Source organism: Parasteatoda tepidariorum, chromosome 6 (assembly GCF_043381705.1).
Source record: "Parasteatoda tepidariorum isolate YZ-2023 chromosome 6, CAS_Ptep_4.0, whole genome shotgun sequence".
NCBI lineage: Eukaryota > Metazoa > Arthropoda > Arachnida > Araneae > Theridiidae > Parasteatoda > Parasteatoda tepidariorum.
The window spans coordinates 65025451-65047287 of record NC_092209.1 but is presented as its reverse complement, the minus strand read 5'-3'; the positions used below and the strand labels follow the sequence as shown (position 1 = coordinate 65047287).

Below are 21837 nucleotides of genomic sequence, written 5' to 3'. Positions count from 1 at the left end.
GGGTCGATAAATGAGTAACAAGCATGCTTGGGACCTAAACACTGGGGGTTCCACGTTCAGCTGACCACCCGACCGGAACATCTGCTCTTGCACCCCAGGGTCCAAAGTCAAGAAAACTGAGATGGGCACAGTAGGCCTTGGCCCTCTATGGGCTGTCGCGCCACTGAATTTAGTTTCAGATAAAACAGATCAATTCCATATCCTTCTCNTGCTTGGGAACTAAACACTGGGGGTTCCACGTTCAGCTGACCACCTGACCGGAACATCTGCTCTTGCACCCCAGGGTTCAAAGTCAAGAAAACTGAGATGGGCACAGTAGGCCTTGGCCCTCTATGGGCTGTCGCGCCACTGAATTTAGTTTCAGATAAAACAGATCAATTCCATATCCTTCTCAACAATTTCAACTAATAAATTTAAGAATCTAAGAATATTAACAATTTTAATTCAGATTCTCTTATAGAGAAAAATTTAGTTCAGCTTTTGCAGCACTTTTTTTGATACTATATAGTATGATCTATCCTGTATAGTACATAGCATATGGTATGATCTATATAGTATGATCTATCCTGTATAGTATATAGTATATGGTATGATCTATATAGTATGATCTACTGATATAGTATGATCTTCTATAACATCATATAACATATAATGTAATAAGATAGATAATGTAGATAAATTACTGTATAAGCATTCAGCATTAGATACGTTGCAATACTTTTGGACGTTAAAAACATTCTGTCCCGTTTGATCTATTGATAAATTTATTAAATTTTTCTAGTTGATTTAACTTCTATCAATTTTCACGAAACAGTTGTATAAATTTAAGACATTATTTCTGAATCTAATGGGGAAAAATTGAGCACATCTATTGCGTTATTTGTGAATATCTTGCAAACATTTGAGCAAGTTTCACATGGAAAAAGTGTTTTAAAGCTCCTGCTTAAAGCTTTCATTTTCATCCATTTTCCCAACACAATTCAACCGTGATCGTCTATGCCTCCCGAATAACAACCGATTCCAAATAATGTCTCTTTATAATTGGCTTTACAATTGTGGATTATGTGGTTACCGAGAACATCACGTCAACCACGATCATCCACTCAATTCGCATCATAGTCATCACTAAACAACGATACTTTACTATCGTTTGTCAAATCAAATGGTTTGTTATTCAGAAGTAATAAGTTGAACTTGAACAAAAAATATTCCACTGTGTCCTTATGTTTAGCACCCAGAATAAAATCATTGGAAGTTAAATAGTTATTAACTTTGTGTTCGAAAATATTCAATCTGAAACATAGATAGGAGTTTTTATCATAAAAATATGCTGGTTTTGAAGGAATTTGGTGGAATCTTATTGCGCTTTAGACAGTATTGGACATTCGTTTTTGTTTCAGTGGCATTAAAGAGCTTATAGGAAATATTAATGGCATAATTGCTTATGCAGATAAATGATAGTTATTTTCTTTAGAATACTTATAACTAGACGTTTCTAGAGTCAGCAAATAGATTTCTTTCATCGCTCTAGAAGTGATGACTGAGTATAGACTATTAATGGTCGATTTAAATGTTTAGTGCAAGTCTAAAAGATTTTCCATATGTTTAGCACAGGCTTGCATTGAGCTATGCCAACTTGTATGGTCAGTATTGGATCAGTGCAAAACAAAGATAATTGACCACGACCAACACATCTGCCATGTTAATTTTTTTTTTAAATGTTGTTATTTGTTTAAATATAATAGAATAAAGGTGCTTCCTAAACGCGTCTACGGATTATGATGTAAGACTCTGCGTAGATTTTTTTTAAATAATGGTCGACATCAAACAAAGAGTTAATACGATTGGCCAACACATCCACGACGGTAGAAAGTTGTTTTTTCCATTCAACTTTGTTGTTTATTTAAAGAATATAATGGAATAAATGTGTTATTTCAACTCGTCTACCGAATATAATCCAAGATTCCTCGTTGATTTTCTAATCATTACAATCAACGACGACCAAAGTGTTAGGCCAAAACACCAGCCATGTTAAAAAGTTTTATTTTTACTATACTATATTGTTATTGTTCTAATGAATGGAATGGAATAAAAAGGGTGTTATTTCAATATGTCTACCGAATATAATGTGAAACTCCACTTTAATTTTCTAAAAGTAACGGTCCACGGCAAACAAAAAGTCAATAAGATTGGTTGGTAATTCCGTGCTTCTTTTTTTGGTGTCTTTGCTGAATGTTCAGCCATTCATATCTAAGACTATGTAGAATAACTAGCATAATATTTTTTTCTAATGCTTTCAGGAATATTAATAGCATGCAAATATTCTCGGATAAAAATCTAAACACCGAGCATGTTTTCACATTAAAATAAATGGGCAAAAACCACTTCCCCATTAGTATGAAAAATATCACGTTTCCTCTTCTAAACTCTCTCCAGCACCGAACCCCCCTTTTCCAGAAACTTGAAAATGCGAAAAGCATAATTTCAAATTACGAAAAAAAAGAAAACATTCTTCCGAGATCCCGTTTCATTACATAAATCATACTTAATACCAATAAACCCTCGCACATTTAAACCTCGCTCCAGATCTTGGCTAAGTCAAACGCTCCTCGACGCAATATCTGACATAAGGAAATACTGATGTACTTCAAGTTAAATGAATTTGAACGACCTCCACGTTCTGGGAATATTATACCCTTCCTGAAATTAAGAATTTTTTTGTAATGAGAAATAAGAAAAAATGTTTTCCTTCCTTTTTTCCAGTTTAGCTCCACCCTTTTTTTTCTTCCATCTTATCGAAGTTGTGTAGTATGAAGAAAGACAAACTGGCCCTTAGGGCCTTAAGTGGTGTCTTTCATCATGGAGAAATGGAGGATTCTTCGGGTACAGTTGCAGTGTAATAAATATGCTGATTTTTTTCCCTTTTTTGTTGGAAGGTAATCTCCTTTTAAGGGGGAAAAACAACAGCTAACCCGTAAGTGCTGGATCTATACTTCTTCCTTTTCCCTCCTCCAATTTTTTACTTTTTTTTAGCATGTAGGGTGAGAGGTGTGGGTAGTTATTTGGCAATAATCTGAGAATTATTGTCTTATGAATGGAAAATAGTTTATTCCGGTATGATTAAGCGTCTACGCCTTTTAAGGGTACACCGTAAAAAATTCCATATCAAATTACGGGAGAAAGTACCAGCACTTTGGGTTCATCATCCGTAAAATCCATTTTTACCGTATTATATTATATCGAAATTTTTACAGTAATATTTAATTAATTAGAGTGTTTCACTGTTTTTACGGTAATTATTACTGTTACAATTACGGTTAATTAGTTTTTTTTTTTTAATTCCGTAGCATTTCCCAGTAATGAAGGATTTTATGGTAAAATGTACCGGCACCTCGTGTGCCGGTACTATAATAACGTAATTTCATTCGGAATTTTTTGCTGGGTACTAAGTAGTTACCGTTTTTTCTTTTAAACATAATTTTTGTTGATATATCACAGTGTCAATATAACAATTTGTAAGCAGCAACTATTTTTTAACTTGGTAAGCATTTTATATTCTTAATAAACATTATTCAAACTCATGTTACCGCTAAAGCTCGAAAGCCGTTAATGCATGCAGTACCTTGATAATCCGCAGATTAAGTGATTTGCTCCGTTAGACTGTAGGGTACTGCACTTTCTGCATTTCTGCTTCCAGCTTTTTCTGCATTTTTTTTGCATATTAACGGAATATTTGCATTATATATTTGAACACGAAAAATCATTTTACTACAGTGACTATGCATAACGCCTTCAACTTTAACAACAAGCGTAATTTTAAATTAGCGTAAGCAACTTTAATAGCAACCAATATTGTTTCAATTGTTCTTCAGAATTTTAATTTAACTATATCATACTTGTTTGGCAATTTAAATGTTAAGCATTACTGTTTGACTGGAGACGAAAATCTCAAGAGTTATAACTTATTTATGTGCAGTTGAACTTTTAGGACATAGTCTAGTATGTACACTGTGAAATTAATTGTTAATTCTAAAATAGCTTAATCAAATTTAACAGCATGCATATAACCGTCATCATTTCTATTGTATGTAAGAATTTTGATCTAACTATACCATACTTGTTTGTTAATTTAAATGTTAAGCATTACTGTTTGGCTGGAGACAAAAATCTCAAGAGTTATAACTTATTTATGTGCAGTTGAACTTTTAGAACATAGTCCAGTATGTACACTGTAAAATTAATTGTTAATTCTAAAATAGCTTGATCAAATTTAACTGCATGCAACCGTCATCGTTTCAATTGTATGTAAGAAATTTGATTTAACTATACCATACTTATTTGTTAATTTAAATGTTAAGCATTACTGTTTGGCTGGAGACAAAAATCTCAAGAATTATAACTTATTTATGCGCAGTTGAACTTTTAGGACATAGTCTAATATTCACACTGTAAAATTTATAGTAAATTCTAAAATGGCGTAATCAACTTTAACAGCATACATATAACCGTTATTGTTTCAATTGTACGTAAGACTTTTGATTAACTGTATCATATTTTTCCGTTATTTAAATGTTGAAAAATTTTTTCGTTCGGATACAGAAGAAAAAACTTTACAAGTTCTTTCAGCTCATTTATGTGCTATTAAATTTTTAAGACACAAACTAATATGCATATTGTAAAATTAATTGTTTATTTTAATTAAGCGTAATCAACTTTAACAACATGCATATATCTAAGAATTTAGATTTATCTATATCATACTTTTTTGGTTATTTAAATGTTAAACATCGCTGCTTAGTCGGAAATCTTAAAAATTTCAGGATTTTTAACTCATTTATGAGCAGTGGATCATTTTGGACACAGTCCAACAAGTACTCTGTAAAATTATACACAAATTTCAGTATGTTAATTTCAAAATTGTGAATTTATGCGCTATAATAAAAACATTATGAAATAAGTCAGCATTAGTTCTAAGCCAGAATAGTGAAGGAAACCAATCTGGTTTTAATAAAATAACTCAAGCCTCATGCAGGATGATGTTAATGCTAACGTAATGTCATCAAAAATTAAGTTTTCAAAACTCTAAACTGTCTTTGTGCATGCATAAAGCATTTATAATAAGCTGTACACATAGACTAAAATGCCATTGTCTATTAAAATTACACTTCGCTCTTGTATTCTGTATCGCGTCAAAAGTGAATAAAATAAAAAAATTAAATAAAAATGGCTTCTTATCACGGATGCGTATATTCGGGGTTGTGTAAATTAACGAACGAAAGCAAAAATAAAATGCATTTTTTACCCACCCTCGTTCTTGTAAAAATACGAAATACGACACCCCATTAAGAATTTTAAAAATATTTCTATAGAGAAAAAAAAACAAGAAAAAGTGTGTCTACCCTCTTCGACAGACGAATGAAAATCTATAACCCGATACATCTCGAAAAAGGGATAAAGTTCGAAATGGGGGATAGGGGTTCCAACACGACACCTTCAAGAAGGATTTTCTATATATTCCTCCCCTCCCCAATACCCTCTCATGTTCTAATACTGGAGTCGCAATTTCTTTAAAATACTCAAAAGATTTCTCCGTTATTTGAACATCAACGTTCTTTCACCTGCCACATTAAAATAACCTTTATGTTTCCATGCCCCCCACCCCTGATTGCGTATTCTGAGGATTACCCCCTCCCTCTTCTTAGCGTAACGAGAAGCAGGTCTCGTATTTCAAGGTGGCAATGGGGTGGGGGAGTGCTGGAATACTCCCCCGCGCGCTCACGAAAATCAATATCAACGAACATAGAAAGAACATCAGAATGAGAAGCACGTGAGAAGAATATTCCGAAGAAGAAATTGGAAATGTCTTCGTTTTCTTATGGAAAAATTTCTTCCGATTTCGCCATTTTGATTTCTGGAGAATATCTGAAAAATCCAACTATTTCCAATTTCCGTTAAAAATTAAAATTGTGTCTAATTTAATAAGACGTTAAATTTAACCGTGTTTTTATTCGGGTTGAAACATAATATCATGTAATGAAGTTCAAGAATGATTAATAAAGTGGTTCAACTGTTCTCTGTATCAAGAGTGAAGGAAATTTAAACGGTATTATGGATTAGGGCTCGTGTAATCAAGTTCAAGAATGATTAATAACATGGTTCAACTGTTCTCTATATTATGGTTGAAAATAAGACTATTCCAATTTCCGTTAAAAATTAAAATGGTATAAAATTTAATAAGGCGTTAAATTTAACCATGCTTTTATTCAGGATGAAACATAATATCTTGTAATCAAGTTCAAGAATGATTAAAAAAAATAGTGCGTGGAGTCCCTCCGCGCGGAAGAAGTTAAACTTCGCAACCTTTATATCCGAGAGCTATCTTGACGATATGGCCAAAAGGAGTCTTACAAAAGAAGAAAAAAAAACTTGTTTACCCTACCTTCTTCATGGTTTTGTTTTCTTTTTTTTTTTTTTGGTACCCTCTCATTGTCATTTGAGTATTATTTTTCCCGGATTCCTTACGATGATAAGGTGCTCAGCAGTTCGGCCTATGGGTTATGTGAAACGAAATCTGATCAGCAGAAAGACCAAGTCATACTATTAGCTGAAAGCACATTGGGCCGTAACACTCGATACGTCCTATTTGTTATATTTTCATCNAAAAAATACTACCCTATTAAATTATATGTGTATCAAAACAAACTAAAAAAATATTTATAGAAAAACAATACTTTCATGACTTTTATTATTTTTATACTAGTCAGAACCAAAACAATATGGAAATGAATGAGGGAAAACTGGATCCTACCACGTGATTTCCCGGCCAATAAAAATGTAGCGTTAAACGTTTAACGCAACCTTGTTGGAAGTCGCATAAGAAGTATAACTTCAATAAAGTGGTTCAACTGTTCTCTGTATTATGGTTGAAAATCCAACTATTCCAATTTCCGTTAAAAATTAAAATTGTATTAAATTTAATAAGGTGTTAAATTTAGTCATGCTTTTATTCGGGCTGAAACATAATAGTATCATGTAATCAAGTTCAAGAATGATTAATAAAGTGGTTAATCTATTCTCATTATTTAAGGTTGAAGTAAATTTAAACGGTATTATGGATTAGGGCTCGTGTAATCTAGTTCAAGAATGATTAATAAAATGGTTCAACTGTTTACTTTATTATGATTAAGGCAAATTTAAACGGACTCTAAAAACTCCATATATTTACTTTCATTAATGGAGAAAACAATGCATCCTCGAATAAATCTTTTACATTCCTGAATATCTATTCTATTACATATGCGCTATATATATATCACTATAAATATATATCACTATAAAAAAAGCTGCTTTCATTATAATAGGAAGAAAAACTTACTTTCCGAACAACTTTATAAATGTGAAAACATCAGAAACGCACAGTTTTTGTTTATTCTTTACAAAGCACCCAAAATACTTTTATTTTCTCATATATTTTCTTAGATTTTAAAGAAATTACTTATCATGATCCATAGTGCCCAGATTGAAAGTAATTCATTAAAAATTCCTTTTTTTATCAAATAATTTTTTTTTATATAATCATTGTATTTCCTCCTTTATATTCAAAACTAAGTTACTTATATTCAAAACTAAGTTACTTACCTGTGGGTACAAATAATTACTAATAATGCTTCGCTGGCAATAATATTTTCCGTAATGTCAAACAATAAATTTAGGTTCATTAAAACATTCTGAGTAAAAGCTACAATTTCAAAAAGTTCTGTCTAACGTTGAATCATAATATCAAGCAAATTATATGCAACTGCGACCAAGTGCTAAATTGAATCGTATTTTTGTTAGTTGAACTATTGTAATGTGCAAGCAATTACAAAGTGCTTTAATTTACTAAATGTTTCAATTCAGCACCATATTAATATTGCAGAAAATTTACTCAAATAAATGTTTCAACTTAGGTTACAGAAGGTTAGGTTATCTTAAGGTTACAGAAAATTTACACGATATTGTCGTGCTAAATGCTCCAAAATTTTTAACAGTTTAGACAATAATAANCTGTCGTGTCGCAAAGTCCTTCATGTTCCCATAACAAGTCAAAACCTCTGGGGGTACTGGATTGGAGATGGATCGTTCTCTAATTCAGGTCAAAATTACGATCTGTGGATGAATGAATGGATGTATGAATGGGTCCGCCCTATAAATGGGTGTGACGTATGGGTGAGACAGAAGTCGAATTCTTGGCCATAGATGGCGCCACTGGAAACAAGAGCAACCGCACCCCTCTGCCTTAACAGGCATACGAGAGAAAGAGAGAGATGTTATTATACATGATATTAAATGAATTCCGTATATTAAATCAAACATTAAATTTAAGTTCATTAAAACATTCTGAGTAAAAACTACCATTCCAAAAAGTTCTGTCTAACGTTGAATCATAATATCAAGCAAATTATATGCAACTGCGACCAAGTGTTAAATTGAATCNCGTATTTTTGTTATTTGAACTATTGTAATGTGCAAGCAATTACAAAGTGCTTTAATTTAATTTTAGTGCTTTAATTTTTCAATTCAGCACCATATTAATATTGCAGAAAATTTACTCAAATAAATTTTTCAACTTATGTTACAGAAGGTTAGGTTATCTTAAGGTTACAGAAAATTTACACGATATTGTCGTCCTAAATGCTCCAAAAGTGTTAACAGTTAGACAATAATAAGTTGTGTCAATATATCTTTATAACTTTTTTAAAACATTTTTTTTTGTTTAAATTTTAAATCAAGCTAAAAGCAACCAGATGGGTAATGAAAAAAAAAGTTTCTTACTATTTTTAAATCTATAGACTTTTATAGGTTGTGTTTTAGACTAGCTAACTTTTTAAACTATCTAAATAAGCAAGTACAAAAAATAAACTGACTCGTTCAGAATCTTACTAAATTAATATTTATAAGTTAGATTAATTGAGTAAACTGAATTAATAAGTTTCTGCATATGCATGAAACTTAATCTGCATAATCTTATTTTTATTATAAATGGAACTCTCGGTTAAATTAGTTAAATAATGAAATAAAAATGAGTTTGGTTTCGAAAAAGTTTGTTTTTGTATCTTTGTAACTTTTGGCTTAGTTTTTAATTATTTTTTTTCTTTTTATTAATGCTCTTTCTTGAAATTTATCTGGAAAAGAAAACTAGGATTTAGGAGAATGAGTACTTTTTTTTAAAATTTGTTTTATGCCTCTAATGCTAATTCTATACAGAAAATGTAAATTTCTGATTAAAAAAATAATTAGTCTCTATATTCTGTATGTATATTCCAAATAGTTATATACTAATTTTGAAACAATTTCTTTGTTTCTTTTTCATAAGTGTTCTGCAAAGACATACTTTAATATGTGTATTTTTAAAATCTTAGTCAAATATGAAGTAAAAAAAACTATTGACAATAAAGTTTTTAAATTATTATTAAAGAGAAGGAAAAAAGTAGCTTTCGAAATCTATGAATCACTAGTAAGGAAGGCGGATCGAAAAAGATGAAAACCAATTTAATTGCCTGATGAAGCTTTAGGTTGAGGGTTAAGCCTTTAAGCTCAAGTTTGTTTAGTAAATAAAACAGGTTTTGCTTCTTTTAGACCCAGCTTACTTACTACTAACTCGTTAGATTTTAATAACGTTTTCGTTTCTCGCTTAAATTATTATTTTCGAATTCTGTTTACCTTTTTTCTATTTTGTTTTAACAAAGTTTAAATAAATATATATTTAACGTGGTCTTTGCTGAAAACCCTGTATCATAATGTGACTGTTGTAACATATTTAGTATCCCTAAAATACTTTTTTACTGTTCATTAAACGAAGTTAAATTTATTAAATAATTTATTAAATTAACTGCATATTGTTGTTAGCTTTAATGAATTAAAGAAATAAACTTACCGAGAAATTCGTGTTAGAAATTTGAGTTACTTCGTATAGATTTAGCAGTGTACAAAATCAGTTACGTAACCTTAAAGTTAATTCTATACCGACATGTGTATTAAAAATTATACATTCTTTGTTAATTTATGATATTTACTTAATATTTCAGAGTTCATTTAAGATTAATTCCTTAGAATTAGGGCTTATCAATTAATGCATAAGACTTAAATCGCACAGCAGAAAAATGCAAAATAAATGAGTAAATGTAAGCAAAATTAGGAAAACAAAAGTGGCAACATTCGATAATTCTTTTGTTTGCTTCCAATAATGGCGGTTTTCCCTTTTGTTTAACAGCACCCAACCACGCAAGACCAAACAAATTCATATACGAGAGCTTCTTCATTATCAATTCATTTGGTTCATAAATAACTTTTCGCACAGCGAAGAAGGGAGGATTTTGTTATCTTTAATGATAATTAAAACCGTTCACCAGTGACCTGTACCTCTTCTAACTTTCCGGCTTCTTTTATTGATCAGCAAACACCGAGCCCAGTATTTCAATTCTTTGGGGGAAAGATCGGGACACAATACTGTCAATTGCAGTATCTCGCATTAGCAGTGCTCGCGCCTCCTGTTGTTACACTGGTTTATTAGAGAGCGAGTTTAAATTGGAAAATATTAACATCGGAAAGTAGAAGAGTGACTTTATTACTAATGAGAAATCGGAGCAGAAGCTATTGATTATCGATAGTTGCTTCTGTGTGGTAGCAGCAGCAGCCTCCAGGAGATGTCCATGGAGAATTTGTTTTCTCTTTGGTAGGAATGTGTCTTTGGGATTACGAATTATTAGCAAAGTTTATTTAACAATGTATAAGATTTAATGTAAATCCCATTTTCACATACAATGAAACCGCATAGTTATTATAATGATACCACCTACTTTACTTATTTTCTTCCTATAAGGTTTAAGAACATAAGCAGCTTTAGGATCTAAATATTAACAAGTAAACAAGTTAACAATTAACAAGTTTGAGAATCCTTTTGCATATTAACAAGTAAACAAGTTTGATTACAAATGTACAGAGTAATATGTTACTGCAATCTCAGAAATGAAATTCCAACTTTTGAGGATTCAGAATATACGAGATGAGGATCATCTTTGATTAATATTTCTTTAGTTTTGAGAATCATTTTGTCACAAAATCAAGTGACTTTTGACAAAAAGCGAACTCTGAAATACATGTCAAAAATGTTTCCTTAACTCGAAACCTAGTGCATAATGCACTGGTGCAATGCTTAGAGCAATAGTAGTGCATTGTGAGAGAAAGTTAACTAGAATGACGAAACTATAATAAAGACTAGACAATCGAAAATAAAGTGCCGAATCAAACTGTCCGGCGGTTAAGGAATTGACCTCGTACCAGAAAGATAAGGGGTTTATATCCCGGTTCGGGCATGGGTGTAATTTATCTCTCTGTTCTATCTGCCCTTGTTATGTTGTGCCATACATACGGGGCCCACATTCAAGTGATTATTTGAAAAGTTAGATACATTAGGCACTACGAGATTTTTTCTTTAAAAAAAAAATAAAATGTCGAATTTTTTTAAAATTTGTACGAAATTCGTTTTCTTGGAGAAATGACGATAGTTATTTCGTCTCTTAGACAAAATTTGCTCGGAGCATATACCAGGAAGCGATTTCATCAAAAACGAAGAGAGTATCGTGATATTTGAGTATCCATTTTTTGTAGTTTATCTACATTACTAAATCTTTTCGAAAAATGGATTTATTTCCCATTTCAAAATTAAGGTACATTGAATTGACAAGGAATAAAACTTTTAAAAAAGGTTTAAGGAGTAATTTAAGTTGCTTCAATTTCCGAACCACGGGAATAAGTTGTGACGTTTTCAGTGACGTGAAACTAGGTTTTAATATGATAACGATAGTGCACTAAGCTCTTAAAAGTATCGATAATTGCGTATGTGTGGGAGTTTTCGGCAGATATTCACGAAGACTCTACTCAGAATCTTCTATGCGAAGAATTTGCTGAGAGAAAAGCGAATATGTTGAAAGTGATGATGTTGAAAGCTTTTACTACTGTAACCATAACTCTTTCTACTTTATATAAGGAGGAGTCCATAACGGAAAATGTTAAAACCGGAAAATATTAGAATGATTTATTGCTAACTAGAAATCACACTCAGAAGCAATTGCTATTCTGTTGCATTTGATTTTTTAACGAAGCATGGATATTTTCACGTCACTTCACGTCATTTTCTCGCGCTAAGTAATACTTATTTAAGGACATTTTTAGAGAATTTTTTGTCGAAATGTACTACTTTAAAAACGTAATATAACAGAGGTTATTTAGGTAAACGTTGTGACATGCTTCCAGGGAAGTTATAGCACATCATCAGGATTAAAATTGCATAGCAACCCATTCGTAGAAATGCCGTCATACACAGCTTTTATATTATGAACTGTTTATTTGTTTGATCCTGAATAGGTCAAATAGAGGTGCTCCGCTAGTGGCGTACGACGGCGTTTCCGAGCATGGGTTTTTATTCAATTTTAAGCTTGAGGATGCGCCCTACCTCTCTTAGAAGTCTGTTGCGATATTTATGCAGTTTCTTGTTACATATGATGTTTTTAAACTTGTACATTTCGACAAAAAAATAGACTAAAAATATCATTTAAGAAAAACAAAAGCTTAGGGAATAAATCTAATTTTCTATTTGAAATCTCCAGATCCAAATCAGGCAAGATCAAGTTTTTGTATAAATGCAATACAAAATTTGTTCCGCTGTGTTATACATAGTTGCTTACGTGGGGAGTATTTGCTGATTTTTTTTNTTTTGGTTTTTTTTTTTTTTTTTGTAAAAATGTGTCTTTGGTTAATCGAATTATAAAAAAGTTTTATAAACAATGTGTAAGGTTTTGATGTAATAATTACAGTTTTAAATACTGTATAACAACATAGTATTAAATATTTATTTATTTAACACAGGTCTACCAGATTTTTTCGAAATGGTACAAAAACACTATCGATATAGGTATAAAACCTAAATATTTTTTTTTCTAATGGCAAAAGAAAATGACTAACTCTTACAAAAACAGTGAACAAAAAGGTGTACAACAAGTAAGAGAAAAAAGTCACTAAAACCTAAATATGGACTTATAATAAATTTTCTTAACAGATATTTAAAGCTATATGCTACTAAAATCAAAGATTAGGAAATTATTCGTTAGCTGGGTACAATACAAAAATCTCTGCTAAATTTTAAATATGTCGCCAAATTTTTAATATGTTAAAAAGAAGGATATTTACAACTAAAATTAGTTAATTTCGTTGAACATACTAGCAACAAAAAAGGGTTTTAAAAGGTTTTTTTTAATCAGTTTCAGTTTTTCAATTATGACGTATTGCTGACGCATTGATCATGAAAATTGGTAACTTTTGGTACTTATATGCTCATAAGCTTACATTTAAATATTACTCGATTAAAAACATTCGCTTCAAAAATATACAAATTGATATAACAGTCGACATGTTTCAATAGCTGAAAAGCAAGCGCCCATTTTCTAGTCTTTCCAGGCGTGAATGAGAAGCAAGTAGGATTTGAAACATCTAGTGCGTGGAAGTGTATTTTATCCTGATTTGCCCCTCTCGACCACTGTGATTTTTCTTGTTCTGTTCTTCATCTTTTTCTCTCTCGATTACCGTGGGTTTTTTAGTTTTGTTTCTCCTCTTTACTTTTTCATTTTTTCGTTGCCAACTTCTATTCTACTTCTTTAATTTTTTCGTTAGCGTTTCATTCTTAAAATCACTTTTGTTCCTTCTTATTCATGTCTGGCAAGTCTTGAAAGTGAGTGTCTTTTTTTTTTTTGAGCTCTTGAAAAACGACGACTGTTATTTCCAATTTGTTTATTTTTGAAGCGAAAGAAGGTTTTTAATGAAGTAATACCTTATAGCTTCAGTTTCTTAGGATTATTTATTTATTGACGTCTAAATAACTGAAAATATTACCCTAATTATAGTAAAAGTGACTCTTTTTATTAGAAAAATATTAGATGTTTCCTAAAACTAAAAATTTTTAAACGGATTTTAAAGAAAAAGGACAACTGATTTTATTTGCTTCAAATCCTAAATTACAGAAATAAATTTGCTGACGTCTTCAGTGACGAACAACGATGTTTTATAACTGAAATTGAGGCCTAAAATTTATCGATTGTTTCTACTATGAGGGAGCTTGCAGTAGATTTTCATGGAAATTATATTCAGAATATTTTATTGAAAGAATGTGACTTTGGCATCTAATATGTTAGGTTAGAGAATAAACAAAATTCATATTTTTATTAATATAATCAAAACTCTTAAATATGTAATATCAATATCATGCATTGTTCAAAATAGAGTTACAAAAATTTTATCATAAGTTGAAAACTTAGTGGAATCACTTATTACTTTATATATGCAAGAATTTGTAAAAATCAACTATAGATTGTAAAGAAAAAATGAAATACTTTTTTTTAAACCAATAGCGTCTTATTTAAAGACTAAGCAGACGAAATTTAAATTCTAAAATCCAATCGCAATGTGATTTGAAGTACGAAAATTTGTTATTTCCGAAAGTTTTTCTCCTGCATGGTAAAAGACGGTAGTTTTGTATTCGATATCAAAAGAATAATACTATGTGAGATAATTGATGAATGTTTAGGAAGTTTAATTTTAGTTATTGTAACTTATTAATTATGAAAAAATGTCATCTCATTAATTATACAAATGTCATTAATTATGAAAAAATGTCATTAATTATCAAAAAATGCTATGGATGCTCCAAAAAGGACGAGAAAAATGAAAGCTGAATAAGCTTGGGCGTCTGTAAATTTTGCGATGTAGTTGCTGCAAATGCTTGTTATTTTCGGAACATTATGTTATATTTTTCATTTATCTACTCCATTTATTAACTACTTTTTAAACTTGTTTTGTATCTCTGTAAGAATAATTGAACCGTCGTACTTTTCTCAACATCCTGTAGTTTCTTATTAAATTGTAAAAATCGTCATTAATAGTTTTTCTTTGAAGTCTAGGGGAGATATCAACTGTCAACTTGCTCGGAACATATTATAAAATATTCTGGTTAAGTGAATGAATGGTTAAGAAAATTTATTAACGGTGCTTACCGTTTTGGTATCCAAAATATCCCTTTTAAATGCAGGTATGTAATGACAGACGGTATATACTAACTAACCACTTATTTGCTCTAAAAATATTAAAAAGTTTTTGAAAATGATATTAAAAAGCATGAAAAACAACCCAATGTAATGTTGCTAAAATTAGTATTATAATTTCAGAGAAAAGTAACTTCGTCTCCTATTTCGAAAGAAAAATACATTACGTAGCAAAAGAGAGAATTTAATTTCAGTTACTTCACATTTTGAATTAAGAAAATCAATTGCTGCTGGCTGGATGATGTAAAGCTCGTGGCTAATAGCTCATACTAAAGCTTAAAATTCATGGATAACTGCTTCTGTACACAAACTGTTTCTTCCTTAATCGTTTTTAAAGAATAAACTATACCAACATTTGTAAGTTTAACCTATGTTGTCTCTTTAAAATACACAGTCAGTTCCAACACTGTCAAACATTACGCTTTCGAGATGAAATACAGGTTCAGGCACGCAAATCTTTGGGATAAGTGGCGTAATGCTTAAGCAAATATGATCCTGGTTAAAAATTCTTAGTTAAAGTTATTTTTGGATAAATATCTTATACTTATGGTGATATATATTTTTTTCCTTAATCATCCTGACTTAATTGATAATTGTAAATTCAAATTTAATTTTAAGAATAAAATAATTAAGTTAACATTAAGTAAACATTTTAGATTGTTTTGTTTAAACGAACTTAATCTTTTTTCTAGGATGTCTAGGCAAAATCGTGCTGCCCCACCGGCATCTACAGCGTCAACAAGTGGGGCTACAGGTGGGGCAGGTACTGGTATACCAGTACCTGTGGTGCAGCAGGCGCAACAGTACCTTGAAGAAAATATCAAAGCTTGGATGGAGCCACCTCCAAATACGCAACAAAGCAGAGAAGAAGTAAGTTGATTAGTCACTGATAATACAAATATTTATTTATTTATTTATTTTGCAATACAGCAAAAAGATGAGATTAAATTTGCAAACTGAACTATGAAGAAATGTTTTCTTAATTTTTTGGTATTCGTTTTGTGTTTTTCGTGTTGTGTTTTGTTTTGTGTTTCGTTTCGGTATTCGTTTTGTATTGCTGATATTAAATATTTTAACTGTCATCACTTTGATTTTTAGCGTGATAATTAGCGTGATAAAAATAAAATAAGTGTTTTTTCGTTACATTCCTAATATTAACTGTTTGAATTGTTATCACTCTGATTTTTAGCGTGATAATGAGCGTGATAAATATAAAATAAGTGTTTTTTTGTTACATTCTTAATATTAAATGTTTTAATTGCTATCACTCTAATTTTTAGTGTGTTAATGAGCGTGATAAAAATTAAATAAATTTTTTTTTGTTACATTCCTACTATTAACTGTTTGAATTGTTATCACTCTGATTTTTAGCGTGATAATGAGCGTGATAAATATAAAATTAGTGTTTTTTTGTTGCATTCCTAATATTAAATGTTTTAATTGTTATCACTCTGATTTTTAGTGCGATAATGAGAGTGAAAAGAAAGAACTGATTAGCCTTATAAGACCGAAGCAATGAGACCAAGCAAAACAAACAATGAACGGGATGAGCTTCATGTGAAATAGAATAATGAGTGTGATAAGAAAGAAATGATTAGCATGATAAAAGAGAAGTAATGAGTGTGGTAGGAAAGAAATGATGAGCGCAATGCAAAAGCAGTGATTATCGTGTTAATAAACTAAAATAAAGATATTTTTTTAAATAATACTCACATGTTAGCTGTTATTATTACCTAGCTCTTTTGCTTTTTGATATTACTTTAGAGCTCTAGCATCAAACATTATCTTTTATCTCAGAGTTAAATCGATTTTTGGCAAAAGAGTTTTTAAATTTTGGGAAATGGTGTGTAGGGAGCCTGGGCTATAAAGTGGGTATGTCTTTAAACTTTTGCAGGCGAGTGACAATTGAACGTAAGATACGAACGAGTGATTGACGAATCTTTTTCAAGGGCATGGCGAGAAGTTAATATGATGTGACTCCGTGCTGCTTTCACAAAAATGTATTATCCAAGGTAGCGATAATGTAGAAAAATGGACCTAATTTTTGACAGTAAATTAAACTATTGAAAGTTTTGCATTTCTTAAAATGGAGACCTTGATTTTAGAATCGCTCGTTTATAAAACCTGTAAATACAGTCTTAAAATCTTACAAAACCTGCCTTAATGTCTTATGAAACCTGCTCTAGTTGAATTTTACATTCGTCATTCTTCTTACAAACTCCGATTCGAGAAGAATTATTCCAGTTTTTATATTTGAAACATTTCTGAATTCCATGCTTTCGAACTTTTTAAATTCAACACCGATAAACTGAACTACACACCTCTTTCTCATTCTATGTAGGGGTAGATATTAAGCGCCCTTTTTTATAGGAAAATTTCACTTAAGCATAAACTCATAAAAATGAACCTCTCCCTTTTATCTTCCTTTTTTTTCTCTTCCCCAAATCAAACTAAATAAAATCGAGTCCTATCTCGAGAGTCAGAGTTTTATCAACAAAAACTTCATTTCTATTTTCAAAAGAGGATATATATAAAAAGACAAAAAAATAAAGACTTTTATCTTAAGACTCTGATGCTGGTCTTCATTTTTAGTGTTCAGATGTCAAATGACACAAAGTCAAATGAAATATTCTGAAAAAATTCAAAGGTTGAAAAAACAACGATTTCAGATATTTATGGGAAACGAAGAAAATAATAAAGATTTATTGCGATTGTTCTATAACCTGAAAGAGTAATAGCTTCTCTACCAAAACAACCTAGAATATATAAAATTCCAGATAGGGTTTCCTATTTTTATTATTGCCGGCCAGTTTTATTATACAGTAAGAAATTTTTGACACTATTTTACTTATTCTATAGATTTATCTCTAAAAATTCTGTTAAAAGAATTTTTTATTAGCTGTAAATCAAAATTCATTGTTTGTGCTTATTAATTTAAAGATAAAATTTTGTACTGTTGTTGAGAGTATATACAAAAAATTTAAAAAGTATTTTTTAAGTATTTCAGAAAAAAAATGTTTCGAGAAAAAAGTGGTTTTGGATCATTGTTGCCGGATAAATTTTGAAGCAAGTAAATCTAAATGCTCCTTATAAATTTTAATGTATCAATTTCGTAGAAAATTTTCAGTAATTAAAAAGTTATATACATTAAATATTAATTTAAATAAAAAAAATATCATAGACTGTCATTTCAAGTATTTAAATTTTTATTAATTTCTTACTTAATGATGCGAACTATTTCCTAATTTGTTCAATTTTTTTCTTTAATCATTCGTTACATCAAAAATCATTCATAGTAATGATTACTACACTGATGCGAAACGCGATATTAAACAAAAAAGAATCTCAAATATGACCGCATCAGAAAAAAGTGCTTTGAAAATTACAGTACTGTATGGTAAAGACGTTTCTGAAACAAATTATAATCCTTGTTATAAAACCAAAATATGCGATAATTAAACCATTCATATGGTTACGGTGTATATTCATATGGTAACTGTTCATCAGAAATTCTGGTTTTCATAATAAAAATTTTTACTTCACATTTTGAAAAAATACAATACTTACCGAACAAATTTTACCGAATAAATTGTTTTTCTAACTTACTCTAAAGTATCATGATAAAAATACCAAATTTTACCACGTATGGAAAATTTTATCATACATTATGAAACAATATTTTATTATGAATTTTACAAAATCATTACCAAAGTACTTCGGTAACAATTACTACGATTTTTGTTGTTCTCAACACTTTAAAACACTGTAAATTATGCCATATTATTGTTTACCATATTGCAGAATTATTAATAATTTTACCATATTTCAGAAACACTGTAAATTTTACCATATTCAGGAAGTTTGGACCATACTTTTTTCTCACTGCATAGATAAAATATTATACATCTATGCAATAAGCCAAAATTCCTTCTTAAAAAATTTTGATCTAATTTTAAAAGCGAAAATAAATAAAGAAAATGAAAGAGTAAAATGAAATCTCCATATTTTTCTTAAAAATTAACGGCGTTTTTGAGACAATCATGTCTGTTTACTATATTTATACAGAATTCAATAGATTAAATTTTTAATTATAGTCCAAAAATTGTACGTAGTATGTAAACACATTTGATTTTAAAATAACTTGATCAAAGAATTTATTTAGAAAAATGAGATCTTTTGAAACAATACTAATAATATCCTTTAATAATTTTTTTCTTCTTTGCAAAAATCTTTTCCTTGCGTTAAATTTATAGCCTCCTCTCTTATTTTGAATAAACACATCTTTAAGTTCACTTTTATTTTCAGCTGGCATCAAATATGCAGTAAACAAACTTATTATGACTGTAATATTGCTCCAATAATTGCACCCCGTTAGGAGTGCTCTTTCTATGGCTAGGAAAGTGTTCTAACTACTACGACATTAAATCGTTATTAAAGAGTTTAGGAATTTAAATGCCTAGTGCTAGTGGTATTAACCTTAAAAAGACAAAAAAAAAGAAAACACTAAATTTTTTCCGTTATTTTTTTTACTCTAATGATTCTTCATTCCTTTAATGAGTAATTGCAAGTGAAATATTTTTATTACCTTCTTAGATGGGCTCAGTTGCGTTGTTTTCGCTAACAAATGAAATGAAGTCTGCAGAATAAAAAATTGCAGGAAAGACATTAAATTCGCAGATTACTTTTTATAGCTTGGTGATCTAGCTCAGAATTTTTTCTAAAATTTAATTTGATATAACTCTATATTTTGCAGTTATATACAAGACTTAAAAAAACAGTAAAGCATTTAGGGCAGTATCTGTTTGTGAGTGCTGTTTTCTTGATTTATAAAACTGTTTCTGTATATTGATTATTGATCAGTAAGTGCCACTGAAGAAGAATTTAATAATTGATTTTGCATTAAACATGCTGTTTTATCAAGTTCAATATATTTAAAGCAATACATTTCTTAAATAATCAAATTGCAACTTGTGAGATAACAATTTGATGAAACAAGAGTATGTTCTGTAATCACTTCTTATAATTTAAATTCCTAAGAAGAAACAGTGAAGCATTTCCGTGACAGTGTGATCCTCAATGATCCTCAATTTTGTGACAAAAAACATGACTGTTGCAATGCTGTCAGTATTTGCAAAATACACTTTTTTCCCTAAGAAAGCTACAAAAAATCTCCTCCTATCGTTTAAATTTTCAGATTTCTGAAAAGTAACGGTAAAGCATTTCCGTGACAGCCTGTTGTAGACCAGGGAGACATGAAGGTTTACACCTTACAATTTCGCTACAAAGATATGACTGAGGTTATGTGGTTAGTATTGTGCAAAAGCTGCTTTTACTTTCCAGGAAAATTGTGCACATCTATATGAAATTGTGTGGGCTTTAGGTAGCTGCTGAGGAATCCACTCCCAGTTCTTCATTAGTCTTTATCTATGTGACTTTGAGTCAAAGGGGCTTTGAAACCATTGCAGGCTTTAAAACCAAAGATAATAGGCTTTGAAACCAAAATTTACGAAATTTTTCCGCGTTTACTCGAATATTATCACAGATTATAAAACCATATATTATTGGTAATTTTACCAGAGTCATTACTAAAGCGCTTCGGTAAAAATTACCCACCTTTTTGGTGTTCCCGTGCAACCAGAAACATGATAAATTTTACCATATTCTGACAATTCTAAATACACTTTGTTCTTATTGCGAATACCATTTAAAAACTATTTTTATATTCAAAAAATAAATAAATAGCCTTTTTCAAGTGAAATTTATCAAACAAAAAAATACTGCTCTATCCAAAAAAATATTTAAACGTATCAAAAATATTGCTCAATCCCAAAAAAATGACTGCTTAGAATTTCTTCCAACAATTCAAACAACATAAATAGCTTACTTCAACAAAAAACTATCGATTACCATAAAAAAAAGTATTTGAAAGATTCGTTTAAATCGCCCATTCCATAATAATGACTATTTAGAAAGTATTTTAATGATTCGAAACAAACAAGTAGCTTACTTCAAACTAACACTTTAAAATCGTATGAAAAGTTTTTTTTTAACGATTCAAATAAAATAAACTGCTCTGTTTAACAACCAATTTTCGAAAAACGCATAAAAAGTACTCGAAAGATTCAAATAAACTAAAGAGTTTATTTTAACAGCCAATAGTATACATCATACCCTTAATTCACACCTAAGCTGTTAATATACGCCTTTTGCGTAGTGGGAATGTTCCACTAAGGCTTTATTTTGATTAAACTAAGCTTCGTCAGACGCAAGCAGCAGAAGTGCCTAAAGTAAACTACGTATCTCACCTCGCTGCTTTTTTCTTCCATTGAATCATTTATTCCGTTGATCCCGTGTGACCACTCCAAGAAAAAAAATAACGAAAGTGGTCTAGATGAGGAAGCCTTTGTACCTTCTTTTTTCCCTTGACTTTTCGTACCCAAGATAAATAGTTCAGATCTAAAGAACCGTAGTTGTTCGTATAGTAAAGCAGAAACTATTTGCTTTTGAGGTTGGAGAGGGAAAAAAAGTACCACCTATCCTTTCAGTTCCTCAGCCATTTTTGCTGTCTGTCTTATTTAGGGTTAAGCTGTTGATTTGGTTTTATTGGTGTAAATGCTGTTTGGCTTTGTTTGGAAAAGAATGTACCGAGCAATATTCGTTGAATAATGGTTCGACTGTTACTTTGCGAGTGCTTTGCGTTACTGCT

At 30.4% G+C, this 21837-nt stretch overlaps 1 protein-coding gene across 2 annotated transcripts in view; it reads left to right on the top strand.

Annotated features, from left to right (window-relative positions):
* Positions 1 to 21837, top strand: part of LOC107443669 (kinesin-like protein KIF26B) — a 240741-nt gene that overhangs the window by 139388 nt on the left and 79516 nt on the right. For both annotated transcript variants that reach the window (XM_071182455.1, XM_043050220.2), the window contains one exon: positions 15824 to 16001. In XM_071182455.1, the coding sequence (XP_071038556.1) occupies positions 15824 to 16001 (178 nt within the window). The remainder of the gene's footprint in view (positions 1 to 15823; positions 16002 to 21837) is intronic.